This window comes from Nerophis lumbriciformis, linkage group LG24 (genome assembly GCF_033978685.3).
Source record: "Nerophis lumbriciformis linkage group LG24, RoL_Nlum_v2.1, whole genome shotgun sequence".
Taxonomy (NCBI): Eukaryota; Metazoa; Chordata; class Actinopteri; order Syngnathiformes; family Syngnathidae; genus Nerophis; species Nerophis lumbriciformis.
This window is the reverse complement of record NC_084571.2, coordinates 40,790,001-40,815,979: the sequence shown is the minus strand read 5'-3', so window position 1 is coordinate 40,815,979 and position 25,979 is coordinate 40,790,001. Positions and strand designations below refer to the sequence as shown.

The window sequence follows — 25,979 nt, the reverse complement described above, 5'->3', positions numbered from 1 at the left end:
TTTTGTATGTCAAGACTTTCATCTAGAACCCACGCATGGAGTTCCACTAAGAACCCTTTCGTATTTCAAGGGTTTCATCTAGAACCCACACAGGGAGTTCCACTAAGAACTCTTTCGTTTGTCAAGGGTTTCATCTAGAACCCATGCAGGGAGTTCCACTAAGAACCCTTTCATGTTTCAAGGGTTTCATCTAGAACTCACACAGGGAGTTCCACAAAGAACTCTTTCATGTTTCAAGGGTTTCATCTAGACCTGACACAGGGGGTTCTAAAAACATCCCTTTTCAAAGGTTTTCACCGATAACCGTCTTGTCTTCTGAGGGTTCTATAAAGAACCATATTGTATTCTACAGATCAGTTTAGTTCATATTATATTGTGGTCATTTATCATGTTGACATTGAACAAACATTCAAAACATTTTAATGAGAAAAACATTTATTTAAAGATAGGCACCATTATTGGCAAATGTTATCAGGAAGTATGTCCCTGGTGACACAGGATCTTACCCATGCTTTCAACAATCCCTGAAGAACTCTTTCTTCCAAAAACGGTTCTCTGGATCAAAATAGTTCTTACTGGAACCCTTAGTGTTAGTGAGAACCCTTTTAAAAGCAATTATTCAGAAAAGGGGTTTTAAAGGGTTCTCTGGATCAAAATGGTTCTTACTGGAACCATTAGCGTTACCAAGAACCCTTGAAAAACCCTTTCTTCGGGAAAGGGTTTTTCAGAAGCAAATGGTTCCAGTTAGAACCTCAGCCCTTGTAGAAGAACCCTTTTAGAACCCTTATTTCTAAGAGTGTAGTGATTGGAGCACATACTTGTTGTCCACAAAAACATTCATGAAGTTTGCTTCTTTTATGAATTTATTATGAAAATGTGAGGGTGAAAAGTATACATACAGCAATGTTAATATTTGCTTACATGTCCCTTGGCAAGTTTCACTGCAATAAGGCGCTTTTGGTAGCCATCCACAAGCTTCTGCTTGACCACTTGACCACTCCTCTTGACAAAATTGGTACAAATTAGTTGGTTTTCTGACATGGACTTGTTTCTTCAGCATTGTCCACACGTTTAAGTCAGGACTGTTACGGGTTGGGGGAGGGAGTTGTGACGGCACAGTTCCACAAGGGGGAGGCCATTCTAAAACAGGACTTTGGGAAGACCAAAACAAAAATTGAGCTGTTTAGCCACAATTTCCAGCAATATGTTTGGAGGAGAAAAGGTGAGGCCTTTAATCCCAGGAACACCATGCCTACCGTCAAGCATGGTGGTGGTAGTATTATGCTCTGGGCCTGTTTTGCTGCCAATGGAACTGCTGCTTTACAGAGAGTAAACGGGACAATGAAAAAGGAGGATTAGCTCCAAATTATTCAGGACAAGCTAAAATCATCAGCCCGGAGGTTGGGTCTTGGGCGCAGTTGGGTGTTCCAACAGGACAATGACCCCAAACACACCTCAAAAGTGGTAAAGGAATGGCTAAATCAGGCTAGAATGAAGGTCAATGTCCTTTGGCAAGTTTCACTGCAATAAGGCGCGTTTGGTAGCCATCCACAAGCTTCTCGTGAGCTTCTGCTTGAACTTTTGACCACTCTTCTTGACAAAATTGGTGCAGTTTAGCTAAATTTGTTGGTTTTCTGACATGGACTTGTTTCTTCAGCATTGTCCACACGTTTAAGTCAGGACTGTTATGGGTTGGGGGAGGGAGTTGTGACGGCACAGTTCCACAAGGGGGAGGCCATTCTAAAACAGGACTTTGGGAAGACCAAAACAAAAATTGAGCTGTTTAGCCACAATTTCCAGCAATATGTTTGGAGGAGAAAAGGTGAGGCCTTTAATCCCAGGAACACCATGCCTACCGTCAAGCATGGTGGTGGTAGTATTATGCTCTGGGCCTGTTTTGCTGCCAATGGAACTGCTGCTTTACAGAGAGTAAATGGGACAATGAAAAAGGAGGATTAGCTCCAAATTGTTCAGGACAAGCTAAAATCATCAGCCCGGAGGTTGGGTCTTGGGCGCAGTTGGGTGTTCCAACAGGACAATGACCCCAAACACACCTCAAAAGTGGTAAAGGAATGGCTAAATCAGGCTAGAATGAAGGTCAATGTCCCTTGGCAAGTTTCAGTGCAATAAGGCGCTTCTCGTGAGCTTCTGCTTGAATTTTTGACCACTCTTCTTGACAAAATTGGTGCAGTTTAGCTAAATTTGTTGGTTTTCTGACATGGACTTGTTTCTTCAGCATTGTCCACACATTTAATTTAGGACTTTGGGAAGGCCATTCTAAAACCTTCATTCTAGCCTGATTAATCCTCCCTTTTCATTGTCCAAATTAAAGCAGCAGTTCCATTGGCAGCAAAACAGGCCCAGAGCATAACACTACCACCACCATGCTTGACGGTAGGGATGGTATTCCTGGGATTAAAGGCCTCACCGTTTCTCCTCCAAACATATTGCTGGGTATTGTGGCCAAACAGCTCCATTTTTGTTTCGTCCGACCACAGAACTTTCCTCCAGAAGGTCTTATCTTTTGTCCATGTGATGTCATTTAGAATGGCCTTCCCAAAACCCTGACTTAAACGTGTGGACAATGTGGACAACTTTTATTGCGAAAGTTACTGACTGTTGAGTCCAAGATGTCGGACGACTGGCGTAAACGCTCCACAATATATAATAAATACATAGAGCAATATTGCCCCCTTGTGGAACTGTGCCGTCACAACTCCCTCCTCCAACCCATAACAGTCCTGACTTAAACGTGTGGACAATGCTGAAGAAACAAGTCCATGTCAGAAAAAGCAACACATTTAGCTGAACTGCACCAATTTTGTCAAGAGGAGTGGTCAAAAATTCAAGCAGAAGCTTGTGGATGGCTACCAAAATCGCCTTATTGCAGGTAAACTTGCCAAGGTGTCAGGCTTGTCCCTGACAGTTTGACTGTGTTAGTTTTTTCTCTGTGTTTGTCTTAGTTTCCTGTCAGCGCTTTTATTTTGTCTTCATTTCCTGAGTGCTGCTTCCCCTCAGCTGTGGCTGATTGGCACCTGGCCACACCTGGTGTCAATCAGCCAGCTACTATTTAAACCTGCCTTCTCCTCCAGTCATTGCTGGATCATTGTTGTTCCGACCTGTCGTGTCTATCAGGGTAGCTGTATGCGGTAAGCTATATTTTGTAACTGTTTGTAGCTTACTGTCTTTTTGTTCCTAGTCCCTGTTTGCTGGATCCCTGTTCACTGTTTCCAGTTTGTCCATTCCTAGTTCCTGGTTTGTGTTTTTTCCTTTATTTTATGAACATTAAATCATGTTTTCCCGTATAACGCCTTCCGCCTTCTCTGCATCTTGGGGTTCGTGTCCTACAAACTCTGACACAAGGGACATGTAAGCAAATATTAACATTGCTGTATGTAGTAGAGATGCGCGGATAGGCAATTATTTCATCCGCAACCGCATCACAAAAGTCGTCAACCATCCGCATCCACCCGAACTAACATTTAATCAATACCGCACCCGCCCGTTGTTATATATCTAATATAGACGATGCAAGGCATTAGTGAGGTTATGAAGCTTTTGCCTGTTAAAGAAAGGAGACTGATCCAATGCAGCAGAGACATTCAATGCGTGCCACACTGTCACGGCCCAGACGCACACCAGTGCGCAATCATCTGGGAGCCGCGCTCGCGCCACTCAAACTGCTGCAGGCAGCTGCGTTCTATCTTGTTTTAACATCCTGTGACACTCTTCTGGGATCACGGCGGACGAAGCTGCTCATGCTCAGGGTGTTTGTGGAGGTTCGGGGTTTTGCACAAATGTGATGCACCATGTTAGATGTCCCGGTTTTGTGACTGTCGTAGACATAAACAGCGTCGCAGCTCTTGCAAATCACGTAGCCAGCATTACTATCATCCTGATTTACAACCTCATAAAAACGAGTCCACGCTGAACTTTTCTGGCCTTTTTTTCCCCTGGTCTTTAGTATTCCCTTTTTTAGTTTGTCGCGTACCACGTTTGCTGCCGGCGTTGCCATCTCTTTTTTTTTTCTTCTTCTGTTGTGGCATATGCTGCAGGTGCCTGCTCGTTTTTCGTATGTGGGTAACAACATTTAACTATGTATATATATTTCCCAATTGGTTTAACTGCCACCCGCCTGAATCTATTTAAAATCTAATTTTTTTTTAATTTCAACCGCCCGACCCGACCCGCGGATAAAATCTAATTTTTTTTTATTTCAACCGCCCGACCCGCGGATAATCCGCGGACTCCGCGGTTGTGTCCGCAAACCGCGCATCTCTAGTATGTATACTTTTGACCCTCACATTTTCAGTAGAGCCATAATAAATTCATAAAAGAAGCAAACTTCATGAATGTTATTTGTGACCAACAATTATGTGCTCCAATCACTACATCACAAAAAAATAGAAATTATTGTAAAGTCAAGACAGCCATGACATGATGTTCTTTACAAGTCTATGTACTCTTTTGACCACCACTGTATATATTGCAGCCTCTTGCGATATATATCACCATATATCATTTTGCACAGAAACGATAATAGAACAATTTCAAATCAGGTTACGAAAACTCCTGATTTAGCTGCACACATGCAGTACAGGCCAAAAGTTAGGACACACCTTCTCCTCATTCAATGCGTTTTCTTTATTTTCATGACTATTTACATTGTAGATTGTCACATCAAAACTATGAATGAACACATGTGGAGTTATGTACTTAACACAAAAATGATGAAATAACTGAAAACATGTTTTATATTCTAGTTTCTTCAAAATAGCCACCCTTGGCTCCGATTACTTTTTCACACACTCTTGGCATTCTCTCCATAAATATACTTTAAATATACTTCATTAAAAGCTCTGCCTTGTTTTTAATGAAAATGTAGGCCTACTACGCTACAGTATTTTAATGTTGGTCATTAAGGTGCTACTTGGAGAGTTAAGTATTCTCTAAGGTGGTACTTTGTGAAAAATGTGTGAGAACCACTGGTCTATGTCGTGCAACCACTTACCACCACGTATGAGGTACCACTATTTGACTCTGTCTGGTATATACATGCCATTATTTGTCTCACAGGCGTCCCTATCTGTCATATAAATGCTGCCATGTGCAGGCCCGGCCCTAACCAATCTGGCGCCCTAGGCAAGATTTTAGGTGGCGCCCCCCCACATCGGCAGGGAAGTGTATATACTCACAAGAACCCGAATAGCTTTGTCTTTGACCTTTTTTTTTTTACTTACAACCATACCTAATATATAAAGGGGTGGAAAAGTGACTATTACCTGCAGGGCAAACATTAGCTAACCAGAAGGCAATAACAATCCATCCATCCATCCATCTTCTTCCGCTTATCCGAGGTCGGGTCGCGGGGGCAGCAGCTTAAGCAGGGAAGCCCAGACTTCCCTCTCCCCAGCCACTTCGTCCAGCTCTTCCTGTGGGACCCCGAGGCGTTCCCAGGCCAGCCGGGAGACATAGTCTTCCCAACGTGTCCTGGGTCTTCCCCGCGGCCTCCTACCGGTGGGACGTGCCCTAAACACCTCCCTAGGGAGGCGTTCGGGTGGCATCCTGACCAGATGCCCGAACCACCTCATCTGGCTCCTCTCCATGTGGAGGAGCAGCGGCTTTACTTTGAGCTCCTCCCGGATGGCAGAGCTTCTCACCCTATCTCTAAGGGAGAGCCCCGCCACCCGGCGGAGGAAACTCATTTCGGCCGCTTGTACCCGTGATCTTGTCCTTTCGGTCATAACCCAAAGCTCATGACCATAGGTGAGGATGGGAACGTAGATCGACCGGTAAATTGAGAGCTTTGCCTTCCGGCTCAGCTCCTTCTTCACCACAACGGATCGATACAGCGTCCGCATTACTGAAGACGCCGCACCGATCCGCCTGTCGATCTCACGATCCACTCTTCCCTCACTCGTGAACAAGACTCCGAGGTACTTGAACTCCTCCACTTGGGGCAAGATCTCCTCCCCAACCCGGAGATGGCACTCCACCCTTTTCCGGGCGAGAACCATGGACTCGGACTTGGAGGTGCTGATTCTCATCCCAGTCGCTTCACACTCGGCTGCGAACCGATCCAGTGAGAGCTGAAGATCCTGGCCAGATGAAGCCATCAGGACCACATCATCTGCAAAAAGCAAAGACCTAATCCTGCAGCCACCAAACCAGATCCCCTCAACGCCTTGACTGCGCCTAGAAATTCTGTCCATAAAAGTTATGAACAGAATCGGTGACAAAGCGCAGCCAAAAACTATGAACAACAAAAAACACTAACTGTGGCAATAATAAACAAAACTTACTTGGCATGGACAAAAACGGCATGAAAAAGCGCAGCCAGGGTCATAAGTGTGTGGAGAGTATAAATGCGGGGATGTCGTCAGAACGACAAACTGAAAAGAATGAACTTAAATACTCTAGACATGATCAGTGAAAGCAGGTGCGTGACTCAAAACGTGAAACAGGTGCGTGACGTGACAGGTGAAAACTAATGGTTGCTATGGTGACAAAACAAAAGTGCACAAAAAAATCCAAAAACAAAACAGAACATGACTAACACAAAAACATGATCACACAGACATGACAAAAATGATGAAATAACTGAAAACATGTTTTATACTCTAGTTTCTTCAAAATAGCCACCCTTGGCTCCGATTACTTTTTCACACACTCTTGGCATTCTCTCCATAAATATACTTTAAATATACTTAATTAAAAGCTCTGCCTTGTTTTTAATGAAAATGCAGGCCTACTACGCTACAGTATTTTAATGTTGGTCATTAAGGTGGTACTTGGAGAGTTAAGTATTCTCTAAGGTGGTACTTTGTGACAAATGTGTGAGAACCACTGGTCTATGTCGTGCAACCACTTACCACCACGTATGAGGTACCACTATTTGACTCTGTCTGGTATATACATGCCATTATTTGTCTCACAGGCGTCCCTATCTGTCATATAAATGCTGCCATGTGCAGGCCCGGCCCTAACCAATCTGGCGCCCTAGGCAAGATTTTAGGTGGCGCCCCCCCACATCGGCAGTGAAGTGTATATACTCACAAGAACCCGAATAGCTTTGTCTTTGACCTTTTTTTTTTTTACTTACAACCATACCTAATATATAAAGGGGTGGAAAAGTGACTATTACCTGCAGGGCAAACATTAGCTAACCAGAAGGCAATAACAATGTAAACAAAAAACACCTGCTTAAAAGATCTAATACAAATGTCCCTAAAGGAATGTAAGGGGGGAGTACTGTAATTACCTAACGTTACATTATTATTTTCCATAACAATTTAGCCCCCTCCACAATATTAACCCGACGTTAAAACAGAACTAGCTATTTATTGATTAGCAATTGCCGAATCATGTAACATTAGCTTAATGCTAAAAAGCCAGGTTACTATCACATTCTGTAACAGACAAATCATTTCATAATTTTTCTACTCCTCTTCTTTTCTCTTTTTTCTTCCCTGGGCACCTGACAGTTTTGGCCGTTTTGACATCTTGTGTTGATTTTTTGATGTGGTGACGTCCAAAAAGAGTCATGATACGGGAAGGGAGGGGGCGCACCATGCAGGGGGAGGAGGCGTAATGTTGTAACAAATAATATTTCTATTAAATAGGCTTTACTTTGCATTTTAATTAACGTGGGATTATTTTTTGTATTTCGAAATAATAGTACCAACTTTTTTTTTTTTTTTTCTTTCTCCAACATTTGTGTCACTGGCGTGGCGCCCCCTTATGGACGGCGCCCTTAGCATTTGCCTATACGGCCTATGCCACGGGCCGGCCCTGGCCATGTGCCATATACTGCATATTAGATGATTGTAGGCTTGCTGCAGTGAGACATGAAATGTGCAGGGAACTTTGACCTGACTTACTTGTCCATGGAGCCCACCGTGTAGAAAACCATCGGGAACCAGCAGATTGCCTCCAGGAAGTCTGCCTCGGGTCTGCAAGGATCAAAACAGTTCATATTTCAAACATGCCAACCCTTTCAATTCAACACATTCAATAATAATAATAATAATAATACTGCATTAGATTAGATACATAACACTTTTTTCTATGTACCGTATTTTTCGGACTATAAGGCGCACTTAAGTCTCTTACAACCCCAATGGGACGTCGATGTGAAAGACTATGAGAAACCTTGGAGAGGACCGCATATGTGGGTAACACCCCCCCAGGGGAGACCGGATGCAATGGACGTCGAGTGGGTCTGACATAATATTGTGAAAGTCTAGCCCATAGTGGATCTAACATAATAGTGTGAGAGTCCAGTCCATAGTGGATCTAACATAATAGTGTGAGAGTCCAGTCCATAGTGGATATAACATAACAGTGAGAGTCCAGTCCATAGTGGATCTAACATAATAGTGTGAGAGTCCAGTCCATAGTGGATCTAACATGATAGTGTAAGAGTCCAGTCCATAGTGGATCTAACATAACAGTGAGAGTCCAGTCCATAGTGGATCTAACATAATAGTGTGAGGGTCCAGTCCATAGTGGATCTAACATAACAGTGAGGGTCCAGTCCATAGTTGATCTAACATAATAGTGTGAGAGTCCAGTCCATAGTGGATCTAACATAATAGTGTGAAAGTCCAGTCCATAGTGGATCTAACATAATAGTGTGAGAGTCCAGTCCATAGTGGATCTAACATAATAGTGTGAGAGTCCATAGTGGATCTAACATAATAGTGTGAGAGTCCAGTCCATAGTGGATCTAACATAATAGTGTGAGAGTCCAGTCCATAGTGGATCTAACATAATATTGTGAGTCCAGTCCATAGTGGATCTAACATAATAGTGTGAGAGTCCAGTCCATAGTGGATCTAACATAATAGTGTGAGAGTCCAGTCCATAGTGGATCTAACATAATAGTGTGAGAGTCCAGTCCATAGTGGATCTAACATAATAGTGAGAGAGTCCAGTCCATAGTGGATCTAACATAATAGTGTGAGAGCCCAGTCCATAGTGGATCTAACATAATAGTGAGAGCCCAGTCCATAGTGGATCTAACATAATAGTGTGAGAGTCCAGTCCATAGTGGATCTAACATAATAGTGAGAGCCCAGTCCATAGTGGATCTAACATAATAGTGAGAGCCCAGTCCATAGTGGGGCCAGCAGGAGACCATCTCGAGCGGAGAAGGGTCAGCAGCACAGAGATGTCCCAAACCGATGCACAGGTGAGCGGTCCACCTTGGGTCCCGACACCTGATTCTCATCATTTGGATGTGTGGCCAAATACTTTTGGCAATATAGTGTATGTAGACTACAAGGAAGTCTTTTACATTTAGAAAAAAAATCATAACATGAGCCCTTTAATGCACCTTATCATCTGATTCACCTTCTATATGAAAATAGACCTGACTGGACCCGCTCATCGGCAGTGTGATTTATAATCTGGTGCGCCCTTTGACTGATATTTTTTTACTCTTCCCCCCTTTCCCAATATCACCTTTTCCCCCACCTTTTTTTAAGGAGCGCCGTAAAAATGGCTGATCCGTCGGCGGTCCCGTCTTGTCTCCCTGTCTGCTCTTAGTGGGACTGTGCCCAAAATGTACTTTTCAGTTCTTATGTGTCTTGTGCATGTTAAGAATCGACAATAAATCATCTTGAATCTTCAATCTGAGTCTTTGGCCATAACTACTCTGGAGTGACTCAGCATTTTATTGCACGGCCTCAAAGTGTCCAGCATTTCACAAATCATCTTCTCTGAGGCCCAGAATAGCTCAGTTATGCCCCCACTGGAGAATAGGAACCCGTTTCCCCACCCTAACTGAGATTTATAGTGCGATGTTACGCCCTCAGCAGCAGTTCTGAGCAGCATTACGCACTCCTCTGCTTACCAAACTTGCCAAATAAAAAAAGAAGGTGTTGTCTCACATGCTCTCCAGCAGCAGCACGATGGGGTTCAGCTCCTTCCTGGGCCGGTAGTAAGCCCGCAGAGGCACGATGAAGTTGTAAAGGCCGTTGCCCGCACTTTCAGCGGACACAATGATCGGCTTGTTCTTGAAGCCGTAAGAGCGGGCGTCCTCCAGCGGGATGTGGTGACAAGCCTGGTGGAGGAGGAGGAATACCAGACTTGGACAATCACAATCGGCTTTACGGGCCATGGACAGTCCTGGTCAAAAGTGCACATACTAGACATGCGCGGTTTGCGGACACAACCGCGGAGTCCGCGGATAAACCGCGGGTCGGGCGGGTAAAAATAGATTTTAAATAGATGCGGGCGGGTTGCGGTTGAACCAATTCGGAAATATATATACATAGTTAAATGTTGTTACCCCCATACGAAAAACATACCTGCCAACTTTTGAAATCAGAAAAACCTAGTAGCCCGGTAGGTCCAGGACAAAGTCCTGGTGGGGGGTTCAGGCTTCGCCCCCCGACGCAAAATGATTATTAGCATTCAGACAGGTTAAAATGTTGCTAAAACCATCACTTTTCTATCAGTCACAGTGACTTTTCAAAACAAAAATATTACAGCAAAAATCATATGGGTTGATTGACATGTTTATTCTGTAAGCTAACTTCAATAGTTTGAAATTATTTTGACAGTTAATGCCAGTTATCCTGTCAACCTTTCACAAGACTTCAATTTGTTAATTGAAAGTATAAACACTTTTGACAGTAAACAAATGGTAAAACAGTACTAAACAATTCCATTAAAAAACAAATTGGTGTCATTATTAACTTTCTGTCCAAGCTTGTATAATCTACTGCCTTGTTCAATTGTAAAAAATATTCTGTGCCTAAAATTCACATTTCTATCACAATTATCATACTGTAAACATGGTAAGCTAACTTCATTACAATTAATAGTCCCGTCAATAGCATGGAATTACAATTCAAATGTAGTTTTTTTGTAAGCCTTTCAAAAGAATTCAAAATATGAAAAATTAATGCAAATTAATTGAAGCCATCAGACACTTGAAAAGTGGCACATCACATCTCTAATGTAATCATTTGAACTTTTCAACAGAAATAGCACTGCAAAAATATTAAGGACATACTTCTGTATTTTGGTAGTTATGCTGTCAACATTTAACAAGATTTCTTCAACTTGGACTTGAAAGCATAAATAGTATAAACACTTTTAACAGTATAACAGTACTAAACAATTCCAATAGATAACATTGGTGGCATTACCTTTTTGTGGCTAAAATCCAAATGTATCCAAAGAATCTGTTTGGGCGACCAAAAACGTTGAAAGTTTTCCACTTGTATCGCTAGCAACGGCATTAGACTTGTGTTTTTTTGTCCCAACGTTGTTACGGCTCAGGCTCCTGCCAACGCCGCTCATCCGTCTGTGCGCACCTCGGGACACGCCCACGGGTGCGCACATCCAGGGACGCGCCGCGCGCGTCCCCGCCCTGCAGCAGCCACCAGCTGCAATCACTCACCGGCAATCTACACTCCTGGGTCTGATGAGGGCAAGCTCAATAAAGGACCAGTGGACCCAAGGATCGGCGCGGGAACTTAGTTTTCTCATGGTGTACCGTAAGGCTTATGATCTCTCTCTGCGTGTTTTCCCTCGTGTCTGACATCCTTGTTTGTTCTCCCGTGCCTCCGCAGTGTTTACCCTCCGTTTCCCTGGATTTTTGACTGCCTCCTTCGTTTCCTTGACTCCTCGCTTGCCCCTGGACTTTGACGCCTCTCTCTCGCCCCGGATCACCTGCCTGCCCCATGGACTACCTCGTTTGCTCTCTTCAACACTTGGTAACACACTTCAGCTAACTACACACATAATCTTACACCACACACTCTTGTATTCTAGTTCACACTTCATTTCCTTAGTTCAGTAGTATTGTTTATTATTATTTATATGTATATGTATGTATATATATATATATATATATATATATATATATATATATATATATATATATATTGACTATATATATAATAAATAATTGTATATACTGTCCCCTGGTGTCTGAGCCGTCACCTCCCCTTTAGTCTAAACACAACACTCTCTCTCTCTATGATACATAACAAACGTGGTCTTTTACATCGCTAATTCCTCCGTGTCCGATCGAAAAATCTTGTCTGCACAAGGTGCAATTCGCCTAGTTTTCACCCTTTTTGGAACGGATAATTATTCCCGGATAGGCTTTTGAATATTCTTCACGGAATGACTGCAGTTTTCTTTTCGGTTTAAGACTCGTTTGCGATTTTTCTCCGGCTGATTCCATGATCGTTCGCTCGTTTGGAAACAATGGCAACTGGTGCCTCGTGCTTGGCAGCGGTGCTATAAATAGCCTCGCGCATGGCATTCGGAATGGCTCGATAGGAAGTTACGGGAAGCAGTGTCCTTTGTCATTGTTGTTACACGATTTCGTGAATAAAACTTAAAAACTTTTTTTTTTTTAAATGAATGAAAAACCGTATTTTTTATCACTGCAACCGTAACCCGGAATAGGTTGATGAAAACCGTACTAATTACGGGAAAACCGGAGTAGTTGGCAGGTATGCAATCGGCTTTACAGGCCATGGACAGTCCTGGTCAAAAGTGTACATACTAGAGATGCGCGGTTTGCGGACACAACCGCAGAGTCCGCGGATAAACTGCGGGTCGGGCGGGTAAAAATAGATTTTAAATAGATGCGGGCAGTTGAACCAATTCGGAAATATATATACATAGTAGAGATGCGCGGTTTGCGGGCACAACCGCGGAGTCCGCGGATTATCCGCGGATCGGGCGGATGAAATTAAAAAAAATTAGATTTTATCCGCGGGTCGGGTCGGGTTGGGCGGTTGAAATTAAAAAAAAAAAAGATTTTAAATAGATTCAGGCGGGTGGCAGTTAAACCAATTCGGAAATATATATACATAGTTAAATGTTGTTACCCACATACGAAAAACGAGCAGGCACCTGCAGCATATGCCACAACAGAAGAAAAAAAAAAAAAGAGATGATTTTAGCTTGTCCTGAAGAATTTGGAGCTAATCCTCATTTTTCATTGTCCCATTTACTCTCTGTAAAGCAGCAGTTCCATTGGCAGCAAAACAGGCCCCAGAGCATAATACTACCACCACCATGCTTGACGGTCGGAATGGTGTTCTTGGGATTAAAGGTCTCACCTTTTCTCCTCCAAACATATTGTTGGGTATTGTGGCCAAACATCTCCATTTTTGTTTTCATCTGACCACAGACCTGTTGGAACACCCAACTGATGATTTTAGCTTGTCCTGAACAATTTGAGCTAATCCTCCTTTTTCATTGTCCCATTTAAAGCAGCAGTTGCATTGTGGGAATTTTTCCAGTTCAACAAACAACTTCGCTTTTTGGTCCTGATTAAGAGGAATTATTTGACGGTTGAAGCGGGTTGAAAAGTAGTCCCCAGAAAAAAGGGTGAAAATAGGGCTTTGCAACACCTGGAATTCTGGAAAATCCTGGAATTTTTTTTGAACTTGGCCAAAATGATAGTTTGAATGTCCAGGATGAGTGGAATGTGTTGAAGGTGGAATGGGTTGAAAAATGTGGAAATGGTGCAACTTGGAAAAAATGTCCCATTCATTTTGAATAGGGAAAAATGTCCCAGAAAACTGGGAGTTTTTGGAAATCCGGGAATTAAAAAAAAAAAAAATTGTTGGAGAGCACACAATTTAAAAAAATGTTGAATATTTTGGAGTTGGAAGGGTTTGAATCGGATGAAAAATTGTGGAACTTTGAAAAATGTCCCATTGATTTCAATGGGACATTTCATGAAAATGTGGGAATTTTGGGAAAAGCGGGCTTTTTTTTAAAACAAAAAAACGTTAAAAGACTTGAATTTGGAGCTAATCCTCCTTTTTCATTGTCCCATTTAAAGCAGCAGTTGCATTGTGGGAATTTTTCCAGTTCAACAAACAACTTCGTTTTTTTGTCCTGTTTAAGAGGAATTATTTGACGGTTGAAAAGTAGTCCCCAGAAAAAAGGGTGAAAATAGGGCTTTGCAACACCTGGAATTCTGGAAAATCCTGGAATTTTTTTTGAACTTGGCCAAAATGATAGTTTGAATGTCCAGGATGAGTGGAATGTGTTGAAGGTGGAATGGGTTGAAAAATGTGGAAATGGTGCAACTTGGAAAAAATGTCCCATTCATTTTGAATAGGGAAAAATGTCCCAGAAAACTGGGAGTTTTTGGAAATCCGGGAATTTAAAAAAAAAAAAATTGTTGGAGAGCACACAATTTAAAAAATGTTGAATATTTTGGAGTTGGAAGGGTTTGAATCGGATGAAAAATTGTGGAACTTTGAAAAATGTCCCATTGATTTCAATGGGACATTTCATGAAAATGTGGGAATTTTGGGAAAAGCGGGCTTTTAAAAAAAACAAAAAAAAACGTTAAAAGACTTGAATTTGGAGGTAATCCTCCTTTTTCATTGTCCCATTTAAAGCAGCAGTTGCATTGTGGGAATTTTTCCAGTTCAACAAACAACTTCGTTTTTTGGTCCTGATTAAGAGGAATTATTTGACGGTTGAAGCGGGTTGAAAAGTAGTCCCCAGAAAAAAGGGTGAAAATAGGGCTTCGCAACACCTGGAATTCAGGAAAATCCTGGAATTTTTTTTAACTTGGCCAAAATGATAGTTTGAATGTCCAGGATGAGTGGAATGTGTTGAAGGTGGAATGGGTTGAAAAATGTGGAAATGGTGCAACTTGGGAAAAATGTCCCATTCATTTTGAATAGGGAAAAATGTCCCAGAAAACTGGGAGTTTTTGGAAATCCGGGAATTAAAAAAAAAAAATTGTTGGAGAGCACACAATTTAAAAAATGTTGAATATTTTGGAGTTGGAAGGGTTTGAATCGGATGAAAAATTGTGGAAAATTGTTGAAAAATGTCCCATTGATTTCAATGGGACATTTCATGAAAATGTGGGAATTTTGGGAAAAGCGGGCCTTTTTAAAAAAAACAAAAAAACATTAAAAGACTTGAATTTGGAGGTAATTCTCCTTTTTCATTGTCCCATTTAAAGCAGCAGTTGCATTGTGGGAAATTTTCCAGTTCAACAAACAACTTCGTTTTTTTGGTCCTGATTAAGAGGAATTATTTGACGGTTGAAGCGGGTTGAAAAGTAGTCCCCAGAAAAAAGGGTGAAAATAGGGCTTTGCAACACCTGGAATTCTGGAAAATCCTGGAATTTTTTTTGAACTTGGCCAAAATGATAGTTTGAATGTCCAGGATGAGTGGAATGTGTTGAAGGTGGAATGGGTTGAAAAATGTGGAAATGGTGCAACTTGGAAAAAATGTCCCATTCATTTTGAATAGGGAAAAATGTCCCAGAAAACTGGGAGTTTTTGGAAATCCGGGAATTAAAAAAAAAAAAAATTGTTGGAGAGCACACAATTTAAAAAAATGTTGAATATTTTGGAGTTGGAAGGGTTTGAATCGGATGAAAAATTGTGGAACTTTGAAAAATGTCCCATTGATTTCAATGGGACATTTCATGAAAATGTGGGAATTTTGGGAAAAGCGGGCTTTTTTTTAAAACAAAAAAACGTTAAAAGACTTGAATTTGGAGCTAATCCTCCTTTTTCATTGTCCCATTTAAAGCAGCAGTTGCATTGTGGGAATTTTTCCAGTTCAACAAACAACTTCGTTTTTTTGTCCTGTTTAAGAGGAATTATTTGACGGTTGAAAAGTAGTCCCCAGAAAAAAGGGTGAAAATAGGGCTTTGCAACACCTGGAATTCTGGAAAATCCTGGAATTTTTTTTGAACTTGGCCAAAATGATAGTTTGAATGTCCAGGATGAGTGGAATGTGTTGAAGGTGGAATGGGTTGAAAAATGTGGAAATGGTGCAACTTGGAAAAAATGTCCCATTCATTTTGAATAGGGAAAAATGTCCCAGAAAACTGGGAGTTTTTGGAAATCCGGGAATTTAAAAAAAAAAAAATTGTTGGAGAGCACACAATTTAAAAAATGTTGAATATTTTGGAGTTGGAAGGGTTTGAATCGGATGAAAAATTGTGGAACTTTGAAAAATGTCCCATTGATTTCAATGGGACATTTCATGAAAATGTGGGAATTTTGGGAAAAGCGGGCTTTTAAAAAAAACAAAAAAAAACGTTAAAAGACTTGAATTTGGAGGTAATCCTCCTTTTTCATTGTCCCATTTAAAGCAGCAGTTGCATTGTGGGAATTTTTCCAGTTCAACAAACAACTTCGTTTTTTGGTCCTGATTAAGAGGAATTATTTGACGGTTGAAGCGGGTTGAAAAGTAGTCCCCAGAAAAAAGGGTGAAAATAGGGCTTCGCAACACCTGGAATTCAGGAAAATCCTGGAATTTTTTTTAACTTGGCCAAAATGATAGTTTGAATGTCCAGGATGAGTGGAATGTGTTGAAGGTGGAATGGGTTGAAAAATGTGGAAATGGTGCAACTTGGGAAAAATGTCCCATTCATTTTGAATAGGGAAAAATGTCCCAGAAAACTGGGAGTTTTTGGAAATCCGGGAATTAAAAAAAAAAAATTGTTGGAGAGCACACAATTTAAAAAATGTTGAATATTTTGGAGTTGGAAGGGTTTGAATCGGATGAAAAATTGTGGAAAATTGTTGAAAAATGTCCCATTGATTTCAATGGGACATTTCATGAAAATGTGGGAATTTTGGGAAAAGCGGGCCTTTTTAAAAAAAACAAAAAAACATTAAAAGACTTGAATTTGGAGGTAATTCTCCTTTTTCATTGTCCCATTTAAAGCAGCAGTTGCATTGTGGGAAATTTTCCAGTTCAACAAACAACTTCGTTTTTTTGGTCCTGATTAAGAGGAATTATTTGACGGTTGAAGCGGGTTGAAAAGTAGTCCCCAGAAAAAAGGGTGAAAATAGGGCTTTGCAACACCTGGAATTCAGGAAAATCCTGGAATTTTTTTTGAACTTGGCAAAATGATAGTTTGAATGTCCAGGATGAGTGGAATGTGTTGAAGATGGAATGGGTTGAAAAATGTGGAAATGGTGCAACTTGGGAAAAATGTCCCATTCATTTTGAATAGGGAAAAATGTCCCAGAAAACTGGGAGTTTTTGGAAATCCGGGAATTTAAAAAAAAAATTGTTGGAGAGCACACAATTTAAAAAAATGTTGAATATTTTGGAGTTGGAAGGGTTTGAATCGGATGAAAAATTGTGGAACTTTGAAAAATGTCCCATTGATTTCAATGGGACATTTCATGAAAATGTGGGAATTTTGGGAAAAGCGGGCCTTTTTAAAAAAAAAAAAAAAAACATTAAAAGACTTGAATTTGGAGGTAATTCTCCTTTTTCATTGTCCCATTTAAAGCAGCAGTTGCATTGTGGGAATTTTTCCAGTTCAACAAACAACTTGGTTTTTTGGTCCTGATTAAGAGGAATTATTTGATGGTTGAAAAGTAGTCCCCAGAAAAAAGGGTGAAAATAGGGCTTTGCAACACCTGGAATTCTGGAAAATCCTGGAATTTTTTTGAACTTGGCCAAAATGATAGTTTGAATGTCCAGGATGAGTGGAATGTGTTGAAGGTGGAATGGGTTGAAAAATGTGGAAATGGTGCAACTTGGAAAAATGTCCCATTCATTTTGAATAGGGAAAAATGTCCCAGAAAACTGGGAGTTTTTGGAAATCCGGGAATTAAAAAAAAAAAAATTGTTGGAGAGCACACAATTTAAAAAATGTTGAATATTTTGGAGTGGGAAGGGTTTGAATCGGATGAAAAATTGTGGAACTTTGAAAAATGTCCCATTGATTTCAATGGGACATTTCATGAAAATGTGGGAATTTTGGGAAAAGCGGGCTTTTTTTAAAACAAAAAAACGTTAAAAGACTTGAATTTGGAGGTAATCTTCCTTTTTCATTGTCCCATTTAAAGCAGCAGTTGCATTGTGGGAATTTTTCCAGTTCAACAAACAACTTCGTTTTTTTGGTCCTGATTAAGAGGAATTATTTGACGGTTGAAGCGGGTTGAAAAGTAGTCCCCAGAAAAAAGGGTGGAAATAGGGCTTTGCAACACCTGGAATTCTGGAAAATCCTGGAATTTTTTTGAACTTGGCCAAAATGATAGTTTGAATGTCCAGGATGAGTGGAATGTGTTGAAAAATGTGGAAATGGTGCAACTTGGGAAAAATGTCCCATTCATTTTGAATAGGGAAAAATGTCCCAGAAAACTGGGAGTTTTTGGAAATCCGGGAATTTAAAAAAAAAATTGTTGGAGAGCACACAATTTTAAAAAATGTTGAATATTTTGGAGTTGGAAGGGTTTGAATCGGATGAAAAATGGTGGAACTTTGAAAAATGTCCCATTGATTTCAATGGGACATTTCATGAAAATGTGGGAATTTTGGGAAAAGCGGGCTTTTTTTAAAACAAAAAAACGTTAAAAGACTTGAATTTGGAGGTAATTCTCCTTTTTCATTGTCCCATTTAAAGCAGCAGTTGCATTGTGGGAATTTTTCCAGTTCAACAAACAACTTCGTTTTTTGGTCCTGATTAAGAGGAATTATTTGACGGTTGAAGCGGGTTGAAAAGTAGTCGCCAGAAAAAAGGGTGAAAATAGGGCTTTGCAACACCTGGAATTCTGGAAAAATCCTGGAATTTTTTTGAACTTGGCCAAAATGATAGTTTGAATGTCCAGGATGAGTGGAATGTGTTGAAGGTGGAATGGGTTGAAAAATGTGGAAATGGTGCAACTTGGGAAAAATGTCCCATTCATTTTGAATAGGGAAAAATGTCCCAGAAAACTGGGAGTTTTTTGGAAATCCGGGAATTAAAAAAAAAAAAAATTGTTGGAGAGCACACAATTTAAAAAATGTTGAATATTTTGGAGTTCGAAGGGTTTGAATCGGATGAAAAATTGTGGAACTTTGAAAAATGTCCCATTGATTTCAATGGGACATTTCATGAAAATGTGGGAATTTTGGGAAAAGCGGGCTTTTTTTAAAAAAAAACAAAAAACATTAAAAGACTTGAATTTGGAGGTAATTCTCCTTTTTCATTGTCCCATTTAAAGTAGCAGTTCCATTGGCAGCAAAACAGGCCCAGAGCATAATACTACCACCACCATGCTTGACGGTAGGAATTGTGTTCCTGGGATTAAAGGCCTCACCTTTTCTCCTCCAAACATATTGCTGGGTATTGTGGCCAAACAGCTCCATTTTTGTTTTCATCTGACCACAGAACTTTCCTCCAGAAGGTCTTATCTTTGTCCATGTGATCAGCATGAAACTTTAGACGAGCCTTAAGGTGTGGCTTCTGGAGCAAGGGCTTCCTTCTTGCACGGTAGTCTCTCAGTCCATGGCCATGCAAAACTTGACTGTGTTCCAGCAGCTTCCAATTCATTGCAGACCTGCTTTATTGGTGCTTCTCGCTTGACTCTTGATCATCCTGACCAATTTTCATTCAGCACCATGCTTGACAGTAGGCATGGTGTTCCTGGTGTTAAAGGAACACCACCTTTTCTCCTCCAAACATATTGCTGGGTATTGTGGCCAAACAGCTAGATTTCTTTCATGAATGTTTTTGTGAGTTGTTGTTTATTACTGACTTGGTAGACCGTCAATGAAGTCAACAGAGTTCTTACCTTGTCCATGCGCAGGCAGCAAAACGGCATCTTTTCTTGCAGAAGGTGGCAAAGGGCAGGAGAGCTACCAATGTAAGGAGAGTTGAGCGGGTAGCCCTTCACCCACCTGCATTCATGCTCACAGTTATCCTTGAACAACATCTAAACTGCGCCTTCAAAGTACTCACTCGCAGTGTCTTCCCCACCAGTGGGCGCTTTCATCTTTGTCGCCATTGTCTCTGCTCTCTTCTCCTCCCTCGTCCTCCGACTGGTCTCCCAGGAGGTCAAAAGTGGGGTTGCTGACGCCGTCCACCAGCTCCAGGACGGGCGCGATGCTGTGCCGTCGCTCCTCGGCCGAGTCCGCCAGTGCAGGCAGGGCCAGAGTGTTGGGGCCGCTCATCTCCGTCCTGGAGCTGCTGCGGCTGCCGGGCCCCGCGCTCCCCGGCTCTGGACCTTCTGGGCTGCTGTCGCTGGAATCCTGCAGGTCGATTGCCACCGTGCCTAACCACAGACACCAGAGCTCAGTGGGATATGTCACTTAGGGCAGATCTGGGCATATTAAGGCCCGGGGGCCACATGGGGCCCCTTAAGCTTTTCAATCTGGCCCGCCGGACATTCCCTAATAATTGTTTAAGATGTAAAGTGTAGCTGCCATTATGATGTGCACTCATCTTGTATAATGACCACAAGTCTTCAACTATACTAAGTCTTTACATGCTTGGAATCTGCATCATATACTAGTTACTATGCTCATCTAATTAGTTACTATGCTCATCTAATTAGTTACTATGCTCATCTAATTAGTTACTATGGTCATCTAATTAGTTACTATGCTCATCTAATTAGTTACTATGGTTATCTAATTAGTTACTATGGTCATCTAATTAGTTACTATGCTCATCTAATTAATTACTATGGTTATCTAATTAGTTACTATGGTATTCTAATGAGTTACTATGGTTATCTAATGAGTTACTATGCTCATCTAATTAGTTACTATGGTCATCTAATTAGTTACTATGCTCATCTAATTAGTTACTATGCTCATCTAATTAATTACTATGGTTATCTAATTAGTTACTATGGTATTCTAATGAGTTACTATGGTTATCTAATTAGTTACTATGGTCATCTAATTAGTTACTATGCTCATCTAATTAGTTACTATGGTCATCTAATTAGTTACTATGCTCATCTAATTAGTTACTATGGTCATCTAATTAGTTACTATGGTTATCTAATTAGTTACTATGCTCATCTAATTAGTTACTATGGTTATCTAATTAGTTACTATGGTATTCTAATGAGTTACTATGGTCATCTAATTAGTTACTATGCTCATCTAACTAGTTACTATGGTTATCTAATTAGTTACTATGGTATTCTAATGAGTTACTATGATTATCTAATGAGTTACTATGGTTATCTAATTAGTTACTATGGTTATCTAATTAGTTACTATACTCATCTAATTAGTTACTATGGTTATCTAATTAGTTACTATGGTCATATAATTAGTTACTATGCTCATCTAATTAGTTACTATGCTCATCTAATTAGTTACTATAATCACCTAATTAGTTACTACGCTCATCTAATGAGTTACTATGGTCATCTAATTAGTTACTATGGTCATCTAATTAGTTACTATGGTCATCTAATTAGTTACTATGCTGATCTAATGAGTTACTATGGTATTCTAATGAGTTACTATGCTCATCTAATTAGTTACTATGGTTATCTAATTAGTTACTATGGTATTCTAATGAGTTACTATGGTCATCTAATTAGTTACCATGGTTATCTAATTAGTTGCTATGGTCATCTAATTAGTTACTATGGTAATCCTATTAGTTACTATGCTCATCTAATGAGTTACTATGGTTATCTAATTAGTTACTATGCTCATCTAATTAGTTACTATGGTTATCTAATGAGTTACTATGGTCATCTAATGAGTTACTATGGTCATCTAATTAGTTACTATGCTCATCTAATGAGTTACTATGGTTATCTAATTAGTTACTATGCTCATCTAATTAGTTATTATGGTCATCTAATTAGTTACTATGCTCATCTAATTAGTTACTATGGTTATCTAATTAGTTACTATGGTATTCTAATGAGTTACTATGGTTAACAAGTTAGTTCCTATGGTTATCTAATTAGCTACTATGGTCATCTAATTAGTTACTATGGTCATCTAATTAGTTACTATGGTCATCTAATTGATTACTATGGTATTCTAATTAGCTACTATGGTCATCTAATTAGTTACTATGGTATTCTAATGAGCTACTATGGTCATCTAATTAGTTACTATGGTATTCTAATTAGTTACTATGGTTATCTAATTAGTTACTATGGTCATCTAATTAGTTACTATGGTAATGTAATTAGTTACTATGGTTCTCTAATTAGTTGCTATGGTCATCTAAATAGTTACTATGGTATTCTAATTAGCTACTATGGTCATCTAATTAGTTACTATGGTCATCTAATTAGTTACTGTGGTTATCTAGTTAGTTACTATGTAAAGTAATTAGTTACTATGGTAATGTAATTAGTTGCTATGGTAATCTAATTAGTTACTATGGTTATCTAATTAGTTAATATGGTAATGCAATGAGTTACTTTGGTTATTTAATTAGTTGCTATGGTAATGTAATTAGTTACTATGGTCATCTAATTGTTACTATGGTCATCTGATTAGGTACTATGGTCATGTAATTAGTTACTATGGTCATCTCATTTGTTACTTTGGTCATGTAATTAGGTACTAAGGTAATCTAATTAGTTACTATGGTCATCTAATTAGTTACTATGGTCATGTAATTAGGTACTATGGTAATGTAATTAGTTACTATGGTCATCTAATTAGTTACTATGGTCATGTAATTAGGTACTATGGTAATGTAATTAGTTACTATGGTCATCTAATTAGTTACTATGGTCATCTAATTAGTTACTATGGTAATGTAATTAGTTACTATGGTCATGTAATTAGGTACTATGGTCATGTAATTAGGTACTAAGGTAATCTAATTAGTTACTATGGTCATCTAATTAGTTACTATGGTCATGTAATTAGGTACTATGGTAATGTAATTAGTTACTATGGTCATCTAATTAGTTACTATGGTCATCTAATTAGTTACTATGGTCATGTAATTAGTTACTATGGTCATCTAATTAGTTACTATGGTCATCTAATTAGTTACAATTCTTGCCCTGATGTGGGATCTGAGTCGAGGATGTGGTTGTGGCTTGTGCAGCCCATTGAGACACTGGTGATTTCGGGCTATATAAGTAAACATTGATTGATTGATTGATTGATTGTGTGTGTGTGGCCTGACTGACCCATGCTGGCGATGATGCTGTGCACTGGTAGGCGGGTGAGTCCGTGGTAAATAGTTTGCTGGACCCCCCGGGTGTTGCCCCCAGCGCTGCCCCATGACGGCTCCCTCTGGCCCCGGACAAATGCAGAGTTCTCCTCTTTGGAGATGTTTATGTAGAAGCAGATGTCAGAGGCCCCCATGATGTGACAGGGGCCCGGGTTTAGCAGGATGTTGGTGGTGTCCAGCCTGCGTACTCCGATCAGACAAACTCCATACCTGTTGCCATGGAGACCAGAGTTCATATCCGGACTGCATCCGTCTGTTTTTAGGTAGGACTTACTTCTTGTGAGCGTGGAAGGAGGCGAAGGTGAAACTCTTGCCCTGGTACTCCCCGAAGAACTTGCTCTCCTCCAGGCGGATGTGGTGCACCTCGTTGGCTGAGCACCGGCGATAGGTTCGATGCCATTGGTCCGCAGCACAGGCCCCGCCTTCCCTGGAAGATGATTGAGATTTTTTATTTTGTGTCGAATTTTATTTCTTCAATGATCTAACACCAAGGGTCCCCCCTTATGACATTTTAGCAAAATATTATATAGAAAAATATAAAATTTCTGCCATTTTTGGCTTTTGTCGACACTCCTGATGAGGTTTTGAGACATCTCCTACAACTACAGGACCAGTATTGTGCTGTTGAAGAAAAAACGTTGTTTTTTAAATTTTGTGTAAGGGTCCCCCCTTACGACATTGTAGCAAAATATTATATAGAAAAATATAACATTTCTGCCATTTTCGGGTTTTGTCGACACTCCTGATGAGGTTTTGAGACATCTCCTACAACTACAAGACCAGTATTGTGTTGTTGAAGCAAAACCGTTTTTTTAATCTTTGTGTAAGGGTCCCCCCTTACAACATTTTAGCAATTTTTTTTCGGAAAAATATAGCATTTCTTTTTTAGGGTTAGGGTTAGGGTTAGGGTTAGGGTTAGGGTTACAGTTAGGGTTAGGGTAAATTTTTTTTTAAAAAGTTAAAAAAAAGTTACAAAATGTTTTTAAAAAGTTTTAAAAAGTTAGGGTTAGGGCTAGGGTTAGGGTTAGGGTAACATTTTTTTTTTAAAGTTAAAAAAAGTTAAAAATATTTAAAAAAATTAAAAAATATTTTTAAAAAAATTAAAAAATTAAAAAAAAAATGTTTTTTATTTTTATTTTTTAATTTTTTTTTTTTTTTTTAAATATTTAATTTTTTTTTTTTAATTTTTACAAAAATTAAAAAATTTTTTTTTTTTAATTTAAAAAAAAAATTTTTTTTTAAGTTAAAACATGATTTTCAAGGTAAAAAATTATTTTCAATGTAAAAAAAAATTTTCAAGGTAAAATTTTTTTTTCAAGGTAAAAAATGATTTTCAAATATTTTTAATTTTTTAAAAATGTTTTTAAATGTTTTTATTTGTAAATTTTTTTCAAACTTTTTTAAATTTTTTTAAATTTTTTAAAACAATTTAAAACAATTTTAAATTTTTTACATTTTTTTAAACAATTTTAACAATTAACATTTTTTTTAGGGTTAGGGTAAAATTAAAAAAAAAATAATTAAAAAAAGTAAAAAAAAGTTAAATTTTTTAAAAAATAATTCAAAAAAATTTAAAAAATTTAAAAATTTTAAAAATTAAAAAAAAAAAAAAATTAAAAATTATATATATTTTTTAAAAATTTTAAAAAAATGTTACAAAAATTAAAAACATATTCAAAAAACTTAAAAATAAAATAAAAAAATAAAAAAATGTTTTAAGTTCAAACATGATTTTCAAGGTAAAAAATGATTTTCAAGGTACAAAAAAATTTGTTGTGCTGTTGAAGCAAAACCGTTTTTTAAATTTTGGTGTAAGGGTCCCCTCTTACGACATTTTAGCAATTTTTTCCTCGAAAAATATAACATTTCTGCCATTTTCTGGTTTTGTCGACACTCCTGATGAGGTTTTGAGACATCTCCTACAACTACAGGACCAGTATTGTGTTGTTGAAGAAAAAACGTTTTTTTTTTTTAAATTTTGCGTAAGGGTCCCCCCTTACGACATTTTAGCAATTTTGTTTTGGGAAAAATATAACATTTCTGCCATTTTCGGGTTTTGTCAACACCTGATGATGTTTTGAGACATCTCCTACAACTACAAGACCAGTATTGTGCTGATGAAGCAAAACCAGCAGAAGCCTCTCAAGGCGTGGATAATGACGTCCCTGTCAGAGCGGCTTGATCCATACTCTGATCAGAACATACCCGAGCAGCCTGTCAGAGTCCAACACACACTTAAGTGGACAGCCGTGTTCTCGGGGGGGATACGGCTGCCGATGCGGAGGCCATGGAGGTGATAAGAGGAAAGAAGGCTGTGGGGGAAGTGTGAGTGAGTGTGGGTGACAAAAAAGACTGCCTTATGTAAGGAGTGTGAAAGTGACTTTACAGCTTGCACAAATGGAATCATTTAATTGCTCATGCATTATTGTCTCAGCTAAATAATACATGTGCATTCATCAGTCCCTGGCAACGTCATTGGGGGAAATGTGGGAGTGGAAGCTGAGCAGTAATCACTTTTAAACTATCAATTCTCTCCAACTGGCTTGAGTTGAGAATGTTTATCTTCTTCTTTGTACTTTGTAAACACTTTTAAGTGTGAAGAGTTTCTTGAAGTGGATCATATTAGTACATTGTTTGATTGCTTTGCTTCCATCATTTAATTCCACATACTGATATACTGAAGGTCTTAAGTGTTGTACGTGCATACAAATGTTTTAAATTCCAATTCTCTGTAAGATTATATTTCTCCTCTTTTATTGAGAAGAATTGTTGTACATTATTGACTAGCAGATTATAGTTTACTTTGTGTATCATTTTAGCTGTTTGCAAAAAGATGTTGTGGAATTTCAGTATTTTTGATTCAATGATTAAAGTGTTTGTATGTTCTCTAACCCTAACCCTAACCCCAACCCTAACCCTAACCCTAACCCTAAGTCTAACAATAACCCTAACCCTAACCCTAACCCCAACCCTAACCCTAACCCTAACCCTAACCCTAACCCTAACCCTAAACCTAATCCTAACTCTAAATCTAACTCGAACCCTAACCCTAATG

At 39.2% G+C, this 25,979-nt stretch overlaps 1 protein-coding gene across 2 annotated transcripts in view; it reads right to left on the bottom strand.

Annotated features, from left to right (window-relative positions):
* Window positions 1-25,979, bottom strand: part of kcnt2b (potassium sodium-activated channel subfamily T member 2b) — a 222,138-nt gene that overhangs the window by 26,593 nt on the left and 169,566 nt on the right. For both annotated transcript variants that reach the window (XM_061982089.1, XM_061982090.1), the window contains exons 17-22: window positions 23,199-23,351; window positions 22,881-23,134; window positions 19,709-20,021; window positions 19,542-19,647; window positions 9,894-10,066; window positions 7,881-7,952 (exon numbers count right to left, since the gene is read on the bottom strand). In XM_061982089.1, the coding sequence (XP_061838073.1) occupies window positions 7,881-7,952; window positions 9,894-10,066; window positions 19,542-19,647; window positions 19,709-20,021; window positions 22,881-23,134; window positions 23,199-23,351 (1,071 nt within the window). The remainder of the gene's footprint in view (window positions 1-7,880; window positions 7,953-9,893; window positions 10,067-19,541; window positions 19,648-19,708; window positions 20,022-22,880; window positions 23,135-23,198; window positions 23,352-25,979) is intronic.